General features: G+C 44.8%; 1 protein-coding gene across 4 annotated transcripts in view; it reads left to right on the top strand.

The window, feature by feature from the left end:
• The window catches only part of bsna (bassoon presynaptic cytomatrix protein a), a 77,391-nt gene extending 57,159 nt beyond the window's left edge, over window positions 1-20,232 (top strand). The window contains exons 7-16 of one of the 4 annotated variants that reach the window (XM_086108130.1): window positions 139-395; window positions 1,712-2,648; window positions 3,995-5,654; window positions 7,257-7,760; window positions 8,305-8,630; window positions 10,095-10,182; window positions 10,896-11,027; window positions 11,155-11,210; window positions 13,353-13,479; window positions 17,009-20,232. In XM_086108130.1, the coding sequence (XP_085964256.1) occupies window positions 139-395; window positions 1,712-2,648; window positions 3,995-5,654; window positions 7,257-7,760; window positions 8,305-8,630; window positions 10,095-10,182; window positions 10,896-11,027; window positions 11,155-11,195 (3,945 nt within the window). In that variant the 3' untranslated portion in view covers window positions 11,196-11,210; window positions 13,353-13,479; window positions 17,009-20,232. Of the gene's footprint in view, window positions 1-138; window positions 396-1,711; window positions 2,649-3,994; window positions 6,486-7,193; window positions 7,761-8,304; window positions 8,631-10,094; window positions 10,183-10,895; window positions 11,028-11,154; window positions 11,211-13,352; window positions 13,480-17,008 lie in introns of all 4 variants that reach the window. The other 3 variants (XM_086108123.1, XM_086108114.1, XM_086108139.1) reach the window with 3 other exon arrangements.
• The last annotated feature ends 115 nt before the right edge of the window (window positions 20,233-20,347 follow it).

Raw genomic sequence — 20,347 nt, 5'->3', positions numbered from 1 at the left:
TTTGCCGAGTTACCTGCAGAATGCTCATTTGTACCGCGACACTACGCTCCAGCCGGTCTGACATCGTGAGGAAAGTCTGGCCGTTGTCCACCTTCCATCAAGTGATGGCAAATGACCACGATTGATCTCCTATTGCAGATGGATATGAATGGACAGCCTCTACACCTTTATACTAACCATCAAATCGGATCCCGCTCCCTCCCCAACTCCTCCTCAGAGATGTGTCTGAGGAGTCATGAGGAGCATGTGGAGAACCAGAGCAACATCAGGAAACACAACTCTATGACCAAGCTGAGCAGAGACAGTTTGGACGGAGAAGGCGTGGTCTTCCATGTTTCCCCTTGCAGGAATGTGGACAGTTGTGTGCAGACAGATGATGAAGATGGGGAGGAGAGGTATATACTGTAGCTATGTTTATCAATGTCTCTGCATGTGATGTATTGGGAGTGTTCAAAATATTTAGTGTTTGTGTTCGTGCGAACATTATGCATGTTAATTTACATGAAAAGCAAAAATATGTCAATGCATACTCTATGTTATGAATAATTTAGAGCCAAGCTCATACGTCTTTTATTTTGAAGCATTTTAAAAGCCCAAATACAAAATGTTCAAATATAGGCGAAACTAAATTTGAGTTCATTGAAACAATGTATGCCCTGTGACTGGGTGGCAACCGCTTCAGGGTGTCCCCCGCCTACTGCCCGAATACAGCTGGGATAGGCTCCAGTATGCTCGTGACCCTTGTGAGAATATGATTCGAAAATGGATGGATGCATGGTTCTTGAGAAAAGGCAGCACGGTGGTCGACTGGTTAGCATGTTGGCCTCACAGTGGAGAGGTGCAAAGTTCGATTGCAGCTCCGGCCTTCCTGTCTGGAGTTTGCATGTTCTCCCTGTGCCTGCGTGGGTTTTCTTCGGGCACTACGGTTTCCTCCTCCATTCCAAAAACATGCTTAGCAGGTTAATGGAACACTCTCAATTGTCCCTCGGTGGGATTGTGAGCGCGGATGGTTGTTTGTCAATGCGTGCCCTGCGATTGGCTGGCAACAAGTTCAGGGTGTTCCCCGCCTACTGCCCGAAGACGGGCTGGGATAGGCACCAGCACACCCATGACCCTTGTGAGGATAGGCGGGTTTGAAAATGGATGGATGGGACAATAAACTTAACTGATATGTATTGTAAGACTATTGCGTTGAAGGAGAATGACATGCGCCACCAGATGCAGGAAAAAAACCCATCCAGCTTTCTATTCATATACTTGTGAGAGCAAGCACTACAAATGAAAACTTTCAGCCAAAACTTTCAGCCTAAACCATTCAGCCGAAAACACTACAGTTCTAATGATATAAGATGTGCAGGCAGGTCAAGAAGACAATTATCTGACAACGTGTACAAAAGACCGAGATAAGCAAGACACAAGAGCATGGAAGAAGCCACTGACACGGAAGAGTGGAACGAAAAGACAATACCTCACCACAAAGAAATCATGCACTTTAATAAGGTTTACCTTTCCTTCACGGATAAGAATGCAACTTCGGTTTTGTTGTCATGGTAGCAAATGTTGGCTCATTTGCATGAGAAACTGCAAAAAAAAACGCAACGGGTTTGTTGATGACAGCATGACACAGACACCAGAGAATTGTTTTAAATTCTATTTAAAAAAATCTCTCTAAAAAAATCTAAAAATGTTGCTTTCATCTCTCCATCACAAGGTACATGATGCGTCATCGAACCAGGCGGCGTGGTCGCAGCGTGGACTGCTCAGTCCAGACAGACGATGATGACGACAAGGCTGAAACAGGGCAGCCCGTCCGCCGCCGACGCTCTCGTTACTCACGACATTCCGAATCTAGCGCTACTGGCAGCGGAACTGCCACAAGCACGGCTGCTACTGACACGAAAACCAGCACCTCCAAAACGGTAACCTCCAGCATAGCCATCCAAACCAGCAGGGAAATGTCCTGCCAAACCGAAGTGGAGCACCTCGGAAGAGTTTCGCCCGCAATCCATGTGACGTTACCAGATCCAAATAAAGTAGAAATCGTGCACTACATCTCAGGACCTGAACGGACAAAAAAGGGACAGTCGCTAGCATGCCAGACTGACCCAGAAGCCCAGTCACAAGGTGTTGTCGCTCCCCAGCTGAGCATACCAACCACGGTGAGCCCGTATTCTTCCTCCACCAGCAGCGGAACTCAACAATCTGGTTCCACTGACATATCGACACAGCAGCGCCAGCAGCAGCAGCATATCACAGCAAACGCAGCCAAGTTTGAGCGCCGACGCCCTGACCCGCTCGACATTAACTACCAGCCCAACAACCACATACACAATGAGTCCATTTCGAGCATCATCCGGCAGCAGCAGATGGTCCCAAAATCCCCACAGGTCCTCTACTCACCTGTCTCGCCAGTGTCACCTCATCGCCTGTTGGAGAATTCACTATCAAGTGAGAGGCTGAACAAGGCCCATGTCACACCTCAGCAGAAAGCATACACTGCAGAGTCCCCCCAGCGACATCCCTCTATGCCCAGACCAATCAAGACCGCCCAAAGATCCATGTCAGACCCCAAATCTCTTAGTCCTACTACCGATGAGCACACGAAAGCTAGGCTGTCCCTCTATCAACAACAAGCCCTACAGAACCAGGTAAAGTCGCCCAATTTGTGGTGAAAATGACAACGTGAGTGATTACAGACAATCCCATGAAGAATAATGCAATTGGCAGGGCTGTGGGCTTCTTTCTTTCTTTAGGGCGCGCACAAATCAAATGGAACAGATTAGGCCAGACATAAAATATGTCTAATTTAAAATGGTTTTGATTTGTGGTGTGAGCGTTTTGATATGGGGTGAATCCAAATGTCGTTATATAATTCTGATGATACCATATAATACGCATTTAAAACACCCCAATTCTTATCAGGGTCAACCCAAGATTTTGTATCAGCATGCCAGGTGGGTTGCTGGGAAAACCCGAAGAAACTGGAGCTAATCTCTGACAGAGGACAAATTACGGGAAATGTTTGTGACAGCATTTTGCAAAATTTGTCTTGATAATCCCACTAAAACAGCAGTCAGTGTAAAACTGAGAGAGGGACGTCTAACAGCTGCTATGTTTTAACTAATTGGATGGAAATATAAATGTCTAAAAAAATGGTGGTCAGAAAGAGTTATTGATCTCAAATGTGTCCGTTTGAAAATAAATATTGAAGCCTTCCGACTCGCCGAATTTATCTGTAATAGTACAAGAATAAAGTTGTATGTTGTGTTATGAGAATAAACTCAACGAACAATGCAAAAAAAGAAAAACAATGTTTGGCCAACTGGAAAAGTTAGTTAGTTTTGATTCTGAAAAGAGGTTTAAGAAAAAAATTATCGTGTTGGGATTGTTACATCGTCTAGCAAGAAACGTTCCTATTTCCGTAATGTTATTACCGATACCCAATTTAAAGCTACTCAACCCTCATTATTTTCTTTTACAATGATGCCTTTATTCTAGTAATGTTGGGTCTTTTCTCATGTCTTCTAATGCAACCCCCTTCTTCTTTCTTGTTGTCCTTGTCATCTTGTCTATACGTCTCCCTTGTCTCCTTATATTTATTTCCCTGAACTTATTCTTCGAGTTGCCCTTCTTTCTGTACATGTGATGTCTATAATTCCCCTCATTCTAATTTATCGTACCATTGTCGTCAATATTCCTCTTACATCCCCACTTTTATTAATTTCCCTTCTTGACTCTCTTGGCATGCGATGTGCTCCGACAACCCTGAACAACGTCACATTGTTTATTTTCTGTTTCCAATTTGATCCTTTTGATCTCCCAACGTTTTTGCCCTATTATATTCTTTACATTTGATCTGGCCAAACAACTTTCCTGTCATCCTGATAATCACACCCTTTCATCTTCTGTTTTACTCCTTCTTTTCATATTTTGTTGTCTTTGTCTCCCCCATATTGTACTGCTCTTCCACCCCACCCTCTTTCTCGTCCTCCAGCTGGCAGCCCTTCATCAGAGCTCGCTGCTCCGTAAGGTCAAGAGAACCCTGCCCAGCCCTCCTCCAGAAGAGACGACTGCATCAGTTCATCTGCCTCTGATGACACCTGCCCTCCAACAAGTCTACTTGCCATCCGTGCCCAGCCTCAAGCCCAGCTCTAGGTCTGGCCTAGCTGCCAAAGCCAGCCTTCTCAAAGACCTCACCCATGAGCTGAAGGCAGTGGAGCAAGAATCGACAAAGCTGAGAAAGCAGCAAGCTGAACTGGAGGAGGAGGAGAAGGAGATTGATGCTAAACTGAGATACCTCGAACTAGGGATTCACCAAAGGAAAGAAACGTTGGTCAAGGAGAGAGAGAGGAGGGATATTGCTTATCTGAGATGTATGGGTGATGCTCGGGACTATATGTCTGATAGCGAGTTGAACAACCTACGACTGGCAGCTGCAGCTGCATCGCATGAGACCAATGGACTGTTGACAACAAGACCAAGTACTGCTCCCCTCAGCCAGTTTAGCAATGATCTGAACACAGCAGCTCAGTACACGCCCACATCATCTTTCCATTCTCAATACCCCCAGAGCCAACCCGCAGCACCAACTCAATCAAGCTTACCCTTCCAGTCCTCAACATTCAACCAGGCTCCTTATCCAACAGTGTCTCAGTCCCAGGCCTTACCACAGCCAGCTCCCCTCCAGAGTCATGTTCACCCGTCGGGACCATCCTACCAAACTCAAACCTCATACTCTACCCACAGCTACCCCCAAACTCAACCCCCATACCCCCAAACAGACATAGGGTTGCCAAGTGCACCGCAACCGCAGCCCCAACCAGGGCACACAGGTTTTGGGCCCGCACCACCTGGTCAGCCCCCATACCCTACCCACAGCTCACCTTATCCGAGTGCTGTGTCCTCTTACCCCAGCCAGAGTGCCCCTTACCCTGGGCAACCTCAAACAGATATTTTGACAGTACATCAAGGAAGGCCCAGGCAAACGTCACTGGCTGATCTGGAGCACAAGATGCCCACCAATTACGAGACAATCAGCAACCCTACAGTCGTGGTTACCACCACGGCGCAGGAGAGCACCTATTCCAGTTCAGCCGCCTCATTTGGTCAATACACTGGAACAACAACCATGGCCAACTATGGACCCTATGGCTCAGCGACCGTGTCCAGTAGTTACGGTGGGTTTTCTACCATTCCACCCAGCACTTATGGACAGTATACATCACCAACAGTTAGTTCGTATGGCCAGTACACCACAACCACTGCTAATGCATATGGCTACACAGCAACAACAGCCAGCTCATATGGACAGTACACATCAACGGTTTCCAATGCCTATGGCCATGGTGTGGATAGTCCCTCCACCTACAGTACAGCAGATGGCATGTACGGGGCACCAGGTTTAGAACAAAATATACCAAGGAACTACATGATGATAGATGATGTAAGTGAGCTGACGGCAAAAAACGGGCTGGGCACGACAACAGGGGACATGATGCATCACGGCGGCACGGGGCGTTACCCTGGAGACACCCATGGTCACAGCGGCACCATTGGCAGCACGACGCGTGGGGGAACTGGCAGCGCCATGTACGGCAGGGCACCCGAGGAGGAGGCAGCGATGCAGGAAGAATTGTACGACCACCATGGCAGGGGTAAGAGCAGCTACAGGCACGGACCTCTAGGGGGCAGCAGCAGCGTGAGCACTAGCATGGGTGGGGGATCGCCCTATTACTATGACTACGACTACAAACATGGCAGCTTTCGATCTGGGGTGCAGAAATCGTCATCCCCCAGAAGCCTTTTGGCTCCTGCTGTCATGTCCACCAAACGCAGCAAGCACAGGAAACTGGGCAGCATGGAGCAGAAAATCTCCAAATTCTCCCCCATTGAGGAAGCTCGGGATGTCGAGGCAGACCTGGCCGCCTATTCTTCAGCAGCTGGTGGGGGTTACTCCTCCCACATCCGAGGACGGCAGTTGATAGAGGACTACGGCTTCAAGAGGAGTACTTACGACAGTGGCAGTGGCATCACCCATGGTAGTCGATACTTTGGCTCAATGGGAGAGGAGGACGACAGGATTTACTACACTTCCACTGGCCGTTCCCGCTCCACCGGCTATGGCATGGACAAGATCACTGCCAGAGACTACTCTGGGTACCGCAGCAGATCCTATGAGAGGGATGACCGATCCTACCGATCTGGCTATAGTCGAGGGCGCCACCCAACCAGGCAGTACTCTGAAGAGGAGAGCCCGCTCAGTCCCCTGGGGAGATTCATGGGCTCCGGGCGATCATCAAGCTTAGGTCCCGACCCATATGACAGCCGCAGCACTAGATACCATTACTATTATGGCCAGTATGGTTCCAGTCACTCTTTGCCAGATGTGCAAGACCACATACGGGACCTACCCCGGACCCATGTCTACAAGTCGGATGATACATACATAATAGACGATTATCATTGTGCTGTGTCAGACAGTGAAGGTAATTGTGGGAGCTGAATGCCCACGGTCTCACTACCTACTACTGCCCCCACCATTTATCTAAACGTCCCCCACCCACCCAATGGATAGGCGTAGAAAAGAGAAAGAGAAGAAAATGAGGCAGAGCTAGCTGTTGCATGCCAATGTTTTCTTCTTCCTGAGAGTTACTTGGAGCTCTCATTTCAGTGGACTGCTGTCTGTCTGTCTGCCTGCCTGTCCGTCCCTCCGCCTGTCCGTCTGGTCATCTGTTTGTCCAGTACACGCATGGTTCTACGGCGTCGTCGTTTTCTTCGTTCGCACCACTCTGATTCCCTTGGAAGGTCTTCTTTGCACGTCACCAATGCAAATTGTTTTACAGGGATTTATCGCAATCTTGTGTCTGTCTTTTGCATTGATATTTTATACATGTTTTCATTTCCGAATTCTGGTTGCACTGCAAAATAGTCTTATCATCATTTTGGATGGACAAACTCAACCACCGGTAGATTTTGCATACTTAGGACTCGCCGTACCATTTTACCCAATATGATTGGCTTATCCTTGGACATTTTTGCAGTGTTTATTTTATCTACTGTAGTTACAGTCTTGTACTGTGAAAGTGAAGTAAATTGTACTCTGCATGGGTATAAATGTAGTATTTTGATTTACTGTGTATTCTCCTTCTTATACTTTTCTTTGGCATGTGGGTGGTCTTCCTTCTTTTTCTCAGCCTGCATGCCGCTGTCTCCGAACGACATGGAGATTGACTGTGATCTGCTTTCGGTTTCCAAAGCCTACCATCTGGGCCAGGAAGAGACAGACTGGTTTGAGAAGCCACGTTCCAGTTCTCGACATTACGGCAGCAGCCACGCATCGGGAAGGAGTCGTCATGGTGTCAAACACACCTATCACGATTATGATGAGCCGCCCGAGGAGGACCTGTGGCCTCAGGATGAGTACGGCCATGGAGGACGACACTCTTCGTCCACCCGCGACCACCGACATCATGGCAGCTCAAGTCGGCACTCATCCTCTTCACGTCATTCAGATGAACCAAGATCCTCTCGGTCATCTAAGGGACACCCAAAAGATCCGTCCGTGCGGCACGATCCTTCAGGGCGGTCTTCATCTTCAGGAAGACGTGGTGATTCTAGGTCGGGAGCCTACCACTCGTCGGACTACTCTCGGGATCCGTCCGGCCACCATCACAGTCAGAGATCTTCTAGGCAAGGGGATCCGCATCGCTCATCACGCAGCAAGTCTCAGCAACAAGTCGACATGCAAGGCCAGCCAACAGGTACATGGGGGGAATTGTGTACCTTTTACTAATAGTCTTTGAAAAGTTTTGTAAAATAATGTAACTAAAAAAATTTTTTTTCAGGGTCACTTACATGTCTCATGTATGTCTCAAAAAGGTTCTGGGTTCCAATCAAGGCTTGGACCGGCAGTGTGGAATTTGCATGTTATGAAATCTTGTTGGAACTGAGATCCTTTCATGACTCATGATTTTTTTTAACATTAGGCAAAAATGTTGAATATCTTTTTTTCAGTTGCAGTTTGGTACTGTTTTACAATCGATGTCCCCATGGGGATCAGCAGTTTTTAATGAAATCGTAATCTCTTGCAGGAATATTTTCCCTGAGGGCAACACTGAGGCTGTGATCTTAGTCATGTGTTCATTAAATCTCAGATTTTTGCTCATTCTCATTTTTCATATAGTTTCTCTTCCTCTTGTAATTGTTGCAGTTGTTTACAATCGTCTTCAGTGAAACATATAGATTCAAACATGAGGCTTATCAGGTCTTTTTTTCCCCTCCCTCCCCCCCATACAAAACGTTTAGGTACTTCCAGGTCTGGCTCTTCTTCAAGGGGACAGGGTACTGCAGGTGGTCCTACAGGATCCGGGCGACAGGTTGGCCAGGTTTCCCAAAACGATGGTGTCGCAGGACAGAGGACGCAGCTCCAACAGCAAGCCCAGACTTCAACGGCAAGGCCGGGGCACCAAGGGCCCCCAACAACCACCGGTGCTCAGCCACAGCCCCCAGCCCAAGGACAAAGCATGGGGGTGGGGCAAGGCCAGGCCAAACCCGGGCAAATAGGAGCAGCGGGTGGAGCTATGGGACAAGCCAGGCAGACAGGTCCCACGGGAACAACAACTGCCCCCATGGTGAGTACAGGAAGTCAACAGCTACATTTACATTGGTTGTTTTCAGTAAACAATACTCTTTTAAACTCCTTTTTACATGCATTATATGCCCCTGTATTATATAGATGTATATATAAATTTGGGAATTTCTCCATTGTAAGACAAATAAAGGTTTTCCTCTCTCTTTCTCTCTCTCTCGATATATATACATATATATATACTGTATATATACAGTACCTAAAAGCATTCAGTTTTCTCAAAAGCCGACAGTGCACCTAATAATCCGATGCGCCTTATACATGGATCAAAATTCTGATTTCATGGACGTAGTATTTTAAATGTTCTGTAAAGCACTTTGTGCAAGCGCTATATAAATAAAGCTGTATTGAATTGGATTGGATTGGATTCCATTTAGCCTAGCTCCATCTAGTGGATGCATAACACAACCGCAGCCACTGCTGCAGCTTCTATTCTATGGTGCGTTATAATGTGGTGCGCCTTAAATATGAAAACTGTTTTAAAATGGGCCATTCATTGAAGGTGCGCCTTATACTCCGAAGTGCCTTATAGTGCGGAGAATATGGTACTCTGGGGGGCTGAGGATGGTGCCTTGCTCAAGGGCACCTTGACTGACAGGAACCAGGAAGCAATTTAACATCTCGCCGACAAGTAGTTGCACTTTTTATATTTTATATCGGGAACTTAAATCGGGATCCTCCGTTTTTAAAGTTTTCAGAGTATGAGCTACTGTCTCCCCAGTATAGTCACTATTGTAAAGTATGTGTAGTTTTTGTTGAGTTCAGTGAAATAGGATATTAGAAGGTCCGTGTTTAATTGCTGTGTCAGAGCAGCCTGGAAAATGTGACAATGCACAACACAAAACTGTGCTCATGACTCAGCAGACATTTCCCTGCTTTGACTTCACCTTCCATTTGCTTTTTTGAGCTGTCACAACACAAGAGCAACCAAGCAGCTTTGACTGTCACCTTCCTTCTGGCTCCCTGCGGGGTCTTTTGTGTCATCTTTGTTTGCATTTGCATCTCTCCTCTTTGGTTCTTTATCTCTCTGCTCCGTTGGCCTGTGTTTCGATAAAATTGAACCAGGCTGCTCTCTGCCAGCATGGAGCTGCACTATATAGTAGACAGAAGTCTTGACACCCTTGAAATCAATTAAATAATCAAAAGCAGTCAGAAATCACTTACTGTATGTACCCCACATAGTCATTTTGAACGACTGCATGCCTGGGCGAGGTCGTTTCCATTTGCACCCCAGTGCACAAAGTGAGCGCATGCTTGGATGAGTTTGATGTGGAAGAACTTGACTCAAACAACGCCATTCGATTGTTCCTCTGGTATTCCATTTTCACGTCCTGTGGGTGTACAATTCAGATAGGACGTGGGTCCAGGTGGCAGACTGTATTTGTCCTCTGCTATATTGAGCAACGTTGCTTAGTGAGGCGCTCTTTCTCTCGTTCTCTCTCTGCAGATCGAGACACCTCCAGTGACGGCCATCGGAGCAAAGGCGGCCCCCGTCATGGCCTCAAAAGGAGCTCAACCGCCACTCACGGGCATAGGTGATGTACACACATCCAGATATGAACCTCTTTGATACAATTTGTGTTATTAATGTTAGTTTTCTGTTATTACGTATGGTGTACAGTGGAATGTATACGTAAATCTGGGAAGCTGGTTTCTTTCTGACTTGGAAGCAAATCTCGCCATGGCAAATCAAGAAATATTCTGTTTCATTTACAAACGGCTGCCTTCATAAAGCCTTTATTAACCACACAGAGATGGTCATGATCAGAGTTTATCAAGTGAAATTTGAAAAAGAAGTTCACCGCTGTAAAGTAACAACTCGCCGATCCCAATTTTTAACACCTTAAATGATTTTTGAAATGTGAGAGACCCCACATGTGACGAGGAATGATGCTTACTGAACATTTACGGCTGTCACTCAGAATGTTTTTCCAGTTGATCATGAATCAAATAAATCACTTACACACCCCACACCACAGGATAATCGCTCGGGATAATCTTTCACAGATGTCCGATAATCGGGCCTTTGCTGCCTGTTGAATTCTGAATTGAACAACTTCAGATGAGTGGTCGGTAGGATCAAACCGGCGTGGCTCATGTGGTGAAATTGACCAGATCTGTACATTGGGTCAAGGCGGCTTAAAGCCATACCCAAGCGTAACAAGAAATTAAAGACACATTCGGTTTTCGACATCATCCATCGGTTCCTTTCTTCCTCACCTTGTCAATCATCATCATCTTCCGGCAGGTTCCAAAGCTGCTCCAAGACCCGGAGGCATCGGCAGTGCGGCAGCGGGGCAGCCGGGTATGGAGGGAGACAACATGTTATCCAAGATTCTGCCAGGAGGAGCTGCCGAGCAGGCTGGCAAACTCGGAGAAGGTAAACCTCAACAACTCATTGCATGATCGTACACTCATCAACATTTGATTTGATTTCATCGCCAAGTATTCTTCAAATGTTTCTTGAATCATCCCTTTCACGTATAATTGTCTTTTATTCTTCCCAGCTATATCCGGCTTTGGCAAGAAGTTCACCTCTTTCTTCTAAAGTGCTAAATATAAGGTGTGTATTTTCGTTTTGCTAATTTACTTCCACGTGCCTCTTTTTTTAAACTCTGTAATTTCAAGATACTCTTTTAATCCTGTTTTTTTTTATGAGTGTTGTTTTTCTTCTGCAGATTGAAATAAATAAATAAATAAATGAATAAACTCATCCTCATGCAGTATTACTACACTAATCTAAATAATGAATTCCCAACCACTGAATCACAGCACATCAGTGTGTCATGAAACTCATCATGCATGCCAGAGGAAATGATCCAATTTCACTAAATTGCTCCTAAAATTACAATTTTTTTATTACTAATAATTAGGGATGGGCGGCCCGGTAGTCCAGTGGTTAACACGTCGGCTTCACAGTGCAGAGGTTCGATTCCAGCTTCGGCCTCCCTGTGTGGAGTTTGCATGTTCTCCCCGGGCCTGCGTGGGTTTTCTCCGGGTACTCCGGTTTCCTCCCACATTCCAAAATACATGCATGGCAGGCTGATTGGACGCTCTAAATTGTCCCTAGGTGTGAGTGTGGGCGTGGATGGTTGTTCGTCTCTGTGTGCCCTGCGATTGGCTGGCAACTGATTCAGGGTGTCCCCCGCCTACTGCCCGAAGACGGCTGGGATAGGCTCCAGCACCCCCCGCGACCCTAGTGAGGATCAAGCGGTTCGGAAAATGGATGGATGGATCATTAGGGAAGGGCACCTTTCATATTTGAGCCGGTTCAAGTTTCGATTTCCGATACCCCAGAATCGATATTAAGTACTTAACAGTACCAATTTTTGCTACTTTCATGTGCGTGTTTGTTGGTTAGAAGTGTTCATTTATTGAATAATAAAATAATACAATAGTATATATATTTTTTTTATGTTTTAAACATGTGCTCGAGCAAATGAGACGTGATTAAAATGACAAAAATGAGGCTTTAACATACTTATTGACATGATCACATGGTACATGCAATGGCACAAGTCTGAAATGTGTACCAAGAACCCAAAATTGGACGTCAGTAGTTTAAAAAAATTAATAAATACAGTTCCGCTGGCTGGAGGTCTTGTGGGGTGTTGTCAGAAAGCCGCAGTGTCGTGTGGATGGTTTCCTCTTGTAGGCAGCAGAGGATAATCAGACATTTGAGACAGTGTTCTCCCAACGGAATATGTGAGCGTTGTCTCACTGTGGCTCTAGCGCGCGTTTGTTCTCCTGCGTCATAGTGCCTCACGTTTGCGGAAAACGGTTTCTTTACTGTCACTAAAAGCCAAAGGATAAAACAAAAATACACGCACGCGTAGAATTCTTCCTTTTATTCTGGTCTGGGCGGTATCCTGAAGTGCACTGACGGCTTCCTCAAATTCAAGGTACCACTTTAATTGTCTTAATTAAACATGAACTGTCAGGAGGGGGCGCAGGGTGCAGAGCGGAGAGGCAACACCCCCCGAGGCTCCGCAGTCAAGCTTGAATTATTCGGATCTCTTTTAGTCATGGCCCATTTGTTATTTTTTTAAATCACATGTTGCTTCTCCCGGTAGTCCAGTGGTTAGCACGTCGGCTTCACAGTGCAGAGGTACCGGGTTCGATTCCAGCTCCGGCCTCCCTGTGTGGAGTTTGCATGTTCTCCCCGGGCCTGCGTGGGTTTTCTCCGGGTGCTCCGGTTTCCTCCCACATTCCAAAAACATGCGTGGCAGGTTGATTGGAAGCTCTAAATTGTCCCTAGGCGTGAGTGTGGGCGTGGATGGTTGTTCGTCTCTGTGTGCCCTGCGATTGGCTGGCAACTGATTCAGGGTGTCCCCCGCCTACTGCCCGAAGACGGCTGGGATAGGCTCCAGCACCCAGCGACCCTAGTGAGGATCAAGCGGTTCGGAAAATGGATGGATGGATGTTGCTTCTTTGTATATCAGTTTGCACATCCTGATCCGCATCCCTGCAGGCACCAGGAAGCCCCGGACAGGTGGAGCAAGGCCTACTCCAAAAATAGTTTACTTGGGATGGCACATTGTGATTTCCTAGGAATGTTGTAGAAGAACACTTGTTGAGATTTGCCGATCACAGTCTTATTTTACGGTATTGGCACTCAGGGAGGCTGCCGAAACCAACCACCGATACTTAGGCGAACAAAATCGAACAAGAGAATGTGTAACAATTGCCGTTTGTGCCTTTGCAGGACTATGTAAAATCTCAAAGCCATGAGACCTCGTACCAGACAAACCTGCAACAACATTCCTCTTGTTTTTCATTCCATGAGAGAGAGAAAGAGAAGGAGCGGGCAAAGTGCAGCATCAAGCATGCAAGTGAGTACTTTGACTTTGTTGAAGCTGGATCCAGGCTTTTTGACGAGGACATGAGTTTCAAAGCCATTCCTAGTTGTCTTTATACAAATTCCCTAATAGGGATGTGCAATTCATCAAAATTCAATTACGATGTTGATGATTACACTGCACGAGTAGAAAATTGGCATTGTTGTAAAAAAAACAAAAAAAACCCACAAACATAATAATAATATTAATTTGGAGTTGTTTTAGGGCATGCATATACAAGTTTCTCCGCCATGCCCCCCTCTCAAGGCACCCAATTTGCGCTTGACTGATCTATTGAAATCATTTTTTTCAATGTTACAGCAGTTCTCTGGCAATTTATTACAAGTAAACCTTAACACACTATCTTTGTTGCACTTTTTTCTTTCCGAATAATTATTTGTATCAATTTTGTTTGGTCCAAAGGGAACTCGCTTAATTATAGTGTTTCAGATTTTTATTCATCTTGATATTTTTTTACGTTTACGCATTTTCTTCTTTTGTACCCCAAAAATAAATGATCGTTTGTTCAATCCTGATTTCAATTATTACCAAAAGAATGGTGATTAATATTTTTTCTGAGCAGCCCTAATCACTATCTTTCTGCTATAAAAATACAAAACGGATAAAGACATTTAGTATTCACCTGTCACACTGTTTGAAATTTCTTTTGGGTGCGGTGGTTCTGTCTCATGGACGGTGTCCTCCATAATTCTTGGCACCCCTGGTCAAGATGTGCAAAAAGCCTTAAAATAAAGTCAATGTTTTTTGCAGAGGTATTCACTCATATTGAAAATTGGAGAAATGGTTCCTAGGACACAGAATCAAACTCATCCCATGGCCATCTCAGTACCCAGACCTCAACCCCATTTTAACCTGGAGAATAAACTAAAGACGAGAGGGCAGGAACCAGGTCACGAGATGATTCGGAGAGATTGTGCAAAATGGATTTTTTTTAAAGTTATTTAGGAAAAGAAGAATGTATAAGAAGCTAAAGAAATGATCTTAATCGAGGGTCCCGATAATTATGCAGGGCAGTGTAAATGCTGAGTCTTTTGTCAGTGTGATCGCTGGGGGGCGGAGCTAGTGTGTGTGACACGGCAAAGACCAACTTGGTATTGGTAATGTAACATTTTTGACAAGCTCCCTTACAAGTATTTTCTATTTAAAGTGATTTTTGTTATTTGAGACTTCTGGAAACTGTGACCCCCTTCAGAACAGGAGATTCTCCATCCCTACAAAAACTGCAAATGAATGGTGCTTAGGTGATGTCACCATTTGTCTATTTAAAGCTATTCACAGAATTTGGCTGTTGCCAAACAATGGTGGCTATTCGCCCATGCGAGATGCCAAAACATGGCCGGAAAAAATTTGGTGTTGGGGCTCTTGTTTACATTTTCCAAAGTAGATGTCCACTTTAAATGAAGTCGCTCCCACCGGTTCACTTTGAGCCACGCTTGTTTGAAATGTGATGCCTTTGGACATTAGTCAGTGCCTTTTCGAGTTAAAAACAGAATCAAGGCTTATTTTTTGATTTTTTTCAATGATGAGAGCTATTCCTGGTGTGCAACAAAGAGAGGCGGCCTTAAACTGTCCTGATCTATTTTCCTGTAAAAACAGAACTATTTTCTTTAAAGCATTTAAAAAAAAAAAAAAAAAAAAGCTTATATTAGCATAGCCATATTAGCAATGAGTGCATGTTTGACCCCGCATCTCTTCCTGTTGGGATCATCCTGAGAGTTGTTTCCAATATTTTTGAACCCTCTCATGTGGCAAATGGTACACCACTGTCCACAACGTGCGCAATATTGAAAGTATTGTTGAATATTCACTTCCTTGTCAATCAAAACGGAGCATTCTTATCTATGGAAAGGCAGATGTTCAATCCTTTCAGGGGACAGCGGTTACTACAGTGGACGGTTTAACATGTTATGAGGTTACAAGTTTTCATTATTGGTGCATGATAGGGTTCATGTGGCGCTTGTCCTGCACCTCGCTTGATTGTGTGAGAAATTGTAACCTGGAGAAGTTACTGAGTGTGAAGTTGAGTGTGAGCTACTGCGGGAAACATTCAACCCATGTGTTACAATTTCTACAATTTTTGTAGATTTTTGCGTATTATCATCTTTAAATCAAAGACAAAGCATGATAATTGTGTGATATGAAATATTCCAATTCATGTTTTATATACATATATATACTGTATGTTTTGGTCATGGCGGCCCGGTAGTCCAGTGGTTAGCACGTCGACTTCACAGTGCAGAGGTACCGGGTTCAATTCCAGCTCCGGCCTCCCTGTGTGGAGTTTGCATGTTCTCCCCGGGCCTGCGTGGGTTTTCTCCGGGTACTCCGGTTTCCTCCCACATTCCAAAAACATGCATGGCAGGCTGATTGAACGCTCTAAATTGTCCCTAGGTGTGAATGTGAGCGCGGATGGTTGTTCGTCTCTGTGTGCCCTGCGATTGGCTGGCAACCGTTTCAGGGTGTCCCCCGCCTACTGCCCGAAGACAGCTGGGATAGGCTCCAGCACCCCCCGCGACCCTAGTGAGGATCAAGCGGTTCGGAAAATGGATGGATGGATGGATGTTTTGGTCATAGCACAGTGCCGCTTTTATTGTCCATAGAGGGCAAAAATACAAAAATAAAATAAAATAAAAAGAACTATATGTGTATGTTTAGCGCTGATGCCACTGAACACGTCGAGTGGTTGAAAGTAAAATAAATATTCAGGAATAACACTTTTACAATTTTTGTAAAATTGTATGTTCCGCGATAAAAACTTATTTACATCGACTGCAGCATATTTAAGTTGATGGTGTTACGCAGGTGCCTCTGCGTAACCCCAAGTAAAGTTCAGAAATTCTAGTAGGCTGTTCGTCAGTTTTGGGAGGATGTGCATTTGAACATAGGTGTGGAGACTTTTTACGTCCACTTTCATGAAACTAGCACCGTCAATAAGGCTTAACATAGGAGAATTGAATATTTTTTCCCCAGTCCATTAATGCAAAAATGTAATAATGACGATGTTAGAGAAGAAAAATGTTTTTCCAGAGCACCAAAAAAAAAAATCACAGCACACTACATACAGTACTTGGGTTTTAAGATCAGGGTTAGGTTCACATATGGTTGATAAAGAAAACAAAACTGCTGATGTTTTTCTCATGACATTCCAAATGAAACGTACAAAAATGCCCAGTCCTTGCAGTAAATTCTCCAAGAAAGAAAGGATTTCCAAATCATTTCCAGCTGACTGCTCACCAGCCAATCACAGGGGTAATATCAACAAGCAAACCATTCATGCTTTTGAACAGTTTAGTCTACAATGATCCGAACATGCAGGTTTTTAGAATTCGGGAGGAAGCCAGAGTACCCGACGAAAACCCACCCAAACACGGCGGGGAACAGACAAATTCCACACATTGAGGCCCGAAGCTGAGAATCGAACACCCTGAAGCTCAGAACTGTGAGGGACAATTGCTCTCCACCGTGCTGCCCTTTGCCTAAAATGACTTCTGCTTTTCCACAGATCATTCCAGGGGTCGAATCTTCAATCCAAAAGGTCACCTTGACTCATGTACAACCAGTCAATCACGTGGATCCGGCACATCCGCAAGCATGACTGGGAGAAGATGAATGATGCAACGTATGCAGACGACTTCATCGCGTGCTACTGGGGGGACTTTGGCATGCTTGGTTCTCATCCAACAAAGCAGTTTCGCTCCTCTTCCTCTTCCTCTCATCTGAAGAATAAGAAAGAAAAAGGGACGTCGAAAAAGTGCAGCGCAGGTTTTTCTGGTACCGACCACCTCTTTGTTTCTTCACGTGCCCAGTTCAGAGAAACGCATCAATGACAAATGTCAACGGCGACGTTCTCTTTCGATCTACATTCCAGATTGTGACTCCTCTTCCGCGCTTCGTCCAATTCTGTTTTGTAATCCCCAACCCCCCCCTCAATTCTCCTCAATTTGTCTTTCAAAAAGTGTATAGTGGAGGGGGCGAGAGGGAGAATTTGGAATGCATGGAACTTTATATCCAAGACCTTTACACTGTTGGTCATCATTAAACGGAGGCCATAAAGACATTGGCAAATGCATCCGAGCTCAACTACACAAACGGGAGCGAAATGGAAATGGGATACTAAAAAAAAAAAAAAAAAAATGCAAGAATTTATATTCAGAGGGAAGCCGCTTGGTTTTCAGCCAGTTCTACGTTTCCCATGTTGGAGTTGTTATTTTGTTCCGTTGCCAGCACAGCCTTAATTATTTATTTGTATGTTATTTTAAAGTGAAAGCGGACCATTTTTTTATGACATCCAAGAACACACGTCATTTTCGTATTTCTGTCCGCTAGCGATGGGATTCATTTCTATTTTTGTAATCATCACCTTTTTTTTCTATTCGTGTCACTTTGGTTGCCAAGCTCCCTTTGATTATTATTATTTTTTTTTTTTCCTGTTCACAGTCGTGGAATTCTGAACGATAGCAAAGCAATAGAATTAAGGGAGCCGAGATGGTCAAGAGCACAATGGTGTGTCATTTGAAAAAGTAGAAACGTGTTGCCTCTAAATTTATCAGTGATTTGGCGCTCAGCAATCAGCATATGAGGAAACTTAACACTCCCCCCCCCCCGGCCCCCATCCCTTAACCTCAACATCTCAATAGTGTCCTACAGTTATGGCTTACTAATACAGTGTAACGACCTGCTACCAATCACGGTGGGACATCTCTAGCCACGATATGGCCAAGAGCACTGCAGGCCAGTAGAGACGCATTGAAGAAGTAGACGCCAGACTTGGCATCCTGCGATGGCTTTCGGGGTCACTTTGGTCCAACCTTGCCCCGCACTGCCACTTCCTCCCGAGTTCAGACCTCGCACTTGATCAGCATGTGTCTTCACTCAAGTCGAATGTGCAAGGCGCACATGAAAGCACATTTGAAAATCGTGTCAAAAGAGGAGGGGGAAAAAAAGGAACCAAAAACCGCTTTTTTTTTTCTATCACACCCTGACCTACAACCTATCTCAGTTGTTATGGAAACTACTCAGGTCAGTCCCCTCCCTCCTGCTGGTGACGCTCCTGCAGTGCATTGTGGGATCTGTGCTTTGCTTGTACGCCACACGACAGCAACAACAAACGTACTGTCGAGGCCAAACGTGATGAGCAGAAATCGAAACTTGTGTTGTATATTGTCCGTGTGAATGCTCGCCGGGGACCTTCGCATGCTGCCCGGCGTTGATACAAAATAGCCACCCAAAAAAAAAAAAAAAAAGACAAATCTCAAAGTCACTTCTATATTGTTCTGTTCCTAAAATTTGTATGTATGTGCGTGAGTGTGGCAGTTCTGTTCGTATATGTCCGCCGATGATGAACATAAAAAGAAAAACTGTTCACTCGCCACAGGTATGGTACGGGGCTAAAAAGAAAGGCGACCTTTCATCTCCAATCGTTCTATGCAATAAATCCCATTTGGTAACTATACAAATAGAAGCGAGAATAAAACAAAACACCATTGTCGCCGAACGCTCGGGTTTTGCCGCTGTCATTGAATAATAGTAAAGATGTTGATTTTAGCGTGATCAGCTAGGCTAGGTTTTGTGGTATTTAAAGGAGCTGTTAACCCTCATAATCTTTTTTCTGGGGGGGGGCGTCAATTTAACCCCATGCAACGTTTAATTAAGTTGAAGTTTCTCATTCATTGTCATAGTTTCACTTATGAACTTATTTTTTTTCCAAATTAATCTTTTATTTGGAGGGAGGGGTTCTCCTGTAAGATATGTTTAAGATATATTGTATGGGTAAAAATTCTAGTGCGCTGTGGTTAAATTGCCTCCGAGAATACAAAACGTTTGTGAAGTTAAATGTAACAGGAGAGATCAAATAAGTGAGAAGGAAAAAAGAGAGAGCGATAACAGAACACATGCTCAGGCATTAGCAGCAGATCCCCGATGTCAGTCGTTACTGGTGACGTTGCTTTCGGTCTTGGTTAACTTGTCTGAGATATGTTTTCCAGAACAGGTAGCTTGTTGGGTTGAAGTCGGAAGAACAAAAAAAGAGAAGCGAGAAAGGCAAAGCTGGCAGCACAACACGCAGTCATCAGCAGAAAAAGTAGAAACGTTGAGGTGTTCTCCAGAGATGCATCAAGAAATTCATCTATATTGTGAGAGATTCGATACAGATGTCCGTATACAGTAATCCCTCATTTATCGCGATTAATGGGGACCAAAACCACCCGCGAGAAGCTGCAAAACAACAGCGTACATAGAGCAACATATACAGTACTGTACTCCATGTATATGAATTTATTTGATTTGATTTTTTATGAATATGTTTGAAAAAATCCGCGATAAACCAACCGCGAAATAGCGAGGGATCACTGTATTCCCAAATGCGTTCCGTCATCCACGACTGCTCAGACGGTAGAAAAAAAAGGTTCGTCGCATTTTGCTTCTTTTCTGATGACAAAAGAAATAACCTACGAGGGGGGTATAAATAATCGGATGAAAGGAAGAGCAGAGGGGTTTTCCACGATTTTAAAGCAACGAATACATTCACCCTCTTGTTACGTTGTTTATCGGGAGCAGTGATAATGTTCCTTAATAATCCTAATAAACATTGTTTGGTATCGAGTTAAATGAACTCAACTGGCAATTTTGTACAGTACATGTTGTTTTCACCGACCGAAACATGTTAACTTCACAACGTGTCACTTGGAGCGGTCACGTAACAGGAGTTTGAAATGTATACTGTCGAGAACGGGGGGGGGGGGGGGGGGGGGCGCTAGGGAAAGACGAGACGATGGCTATTTTTCTTTAGAGTACAAACAAGTCATTTTAAAGAAGTATAGAAGAATATTTTGTGAAATATGAA

Source organism: Hippocampus guttulatus, chromosome 1, assembly GCF_054856545.1.
Source record: "Hippocampus guttulatus isolate MCC_2025c chromosome 1, RoL_Hgut_1.0, whole genome shotgun sequence".
In the NCBI taxonomy this organism is placed as follows: Eukaryota; Metazoa; Chordata; class Actinopteri; order Syngnathiformes; family Syngnathidae; genus Hippocampus; species Hippocampus guttulatus.
The sequence above is the reverse complement of the archived record's forward strand: the minus strand, read 5'-3'. Positions and strand labels throughout refer to the sequence as shown.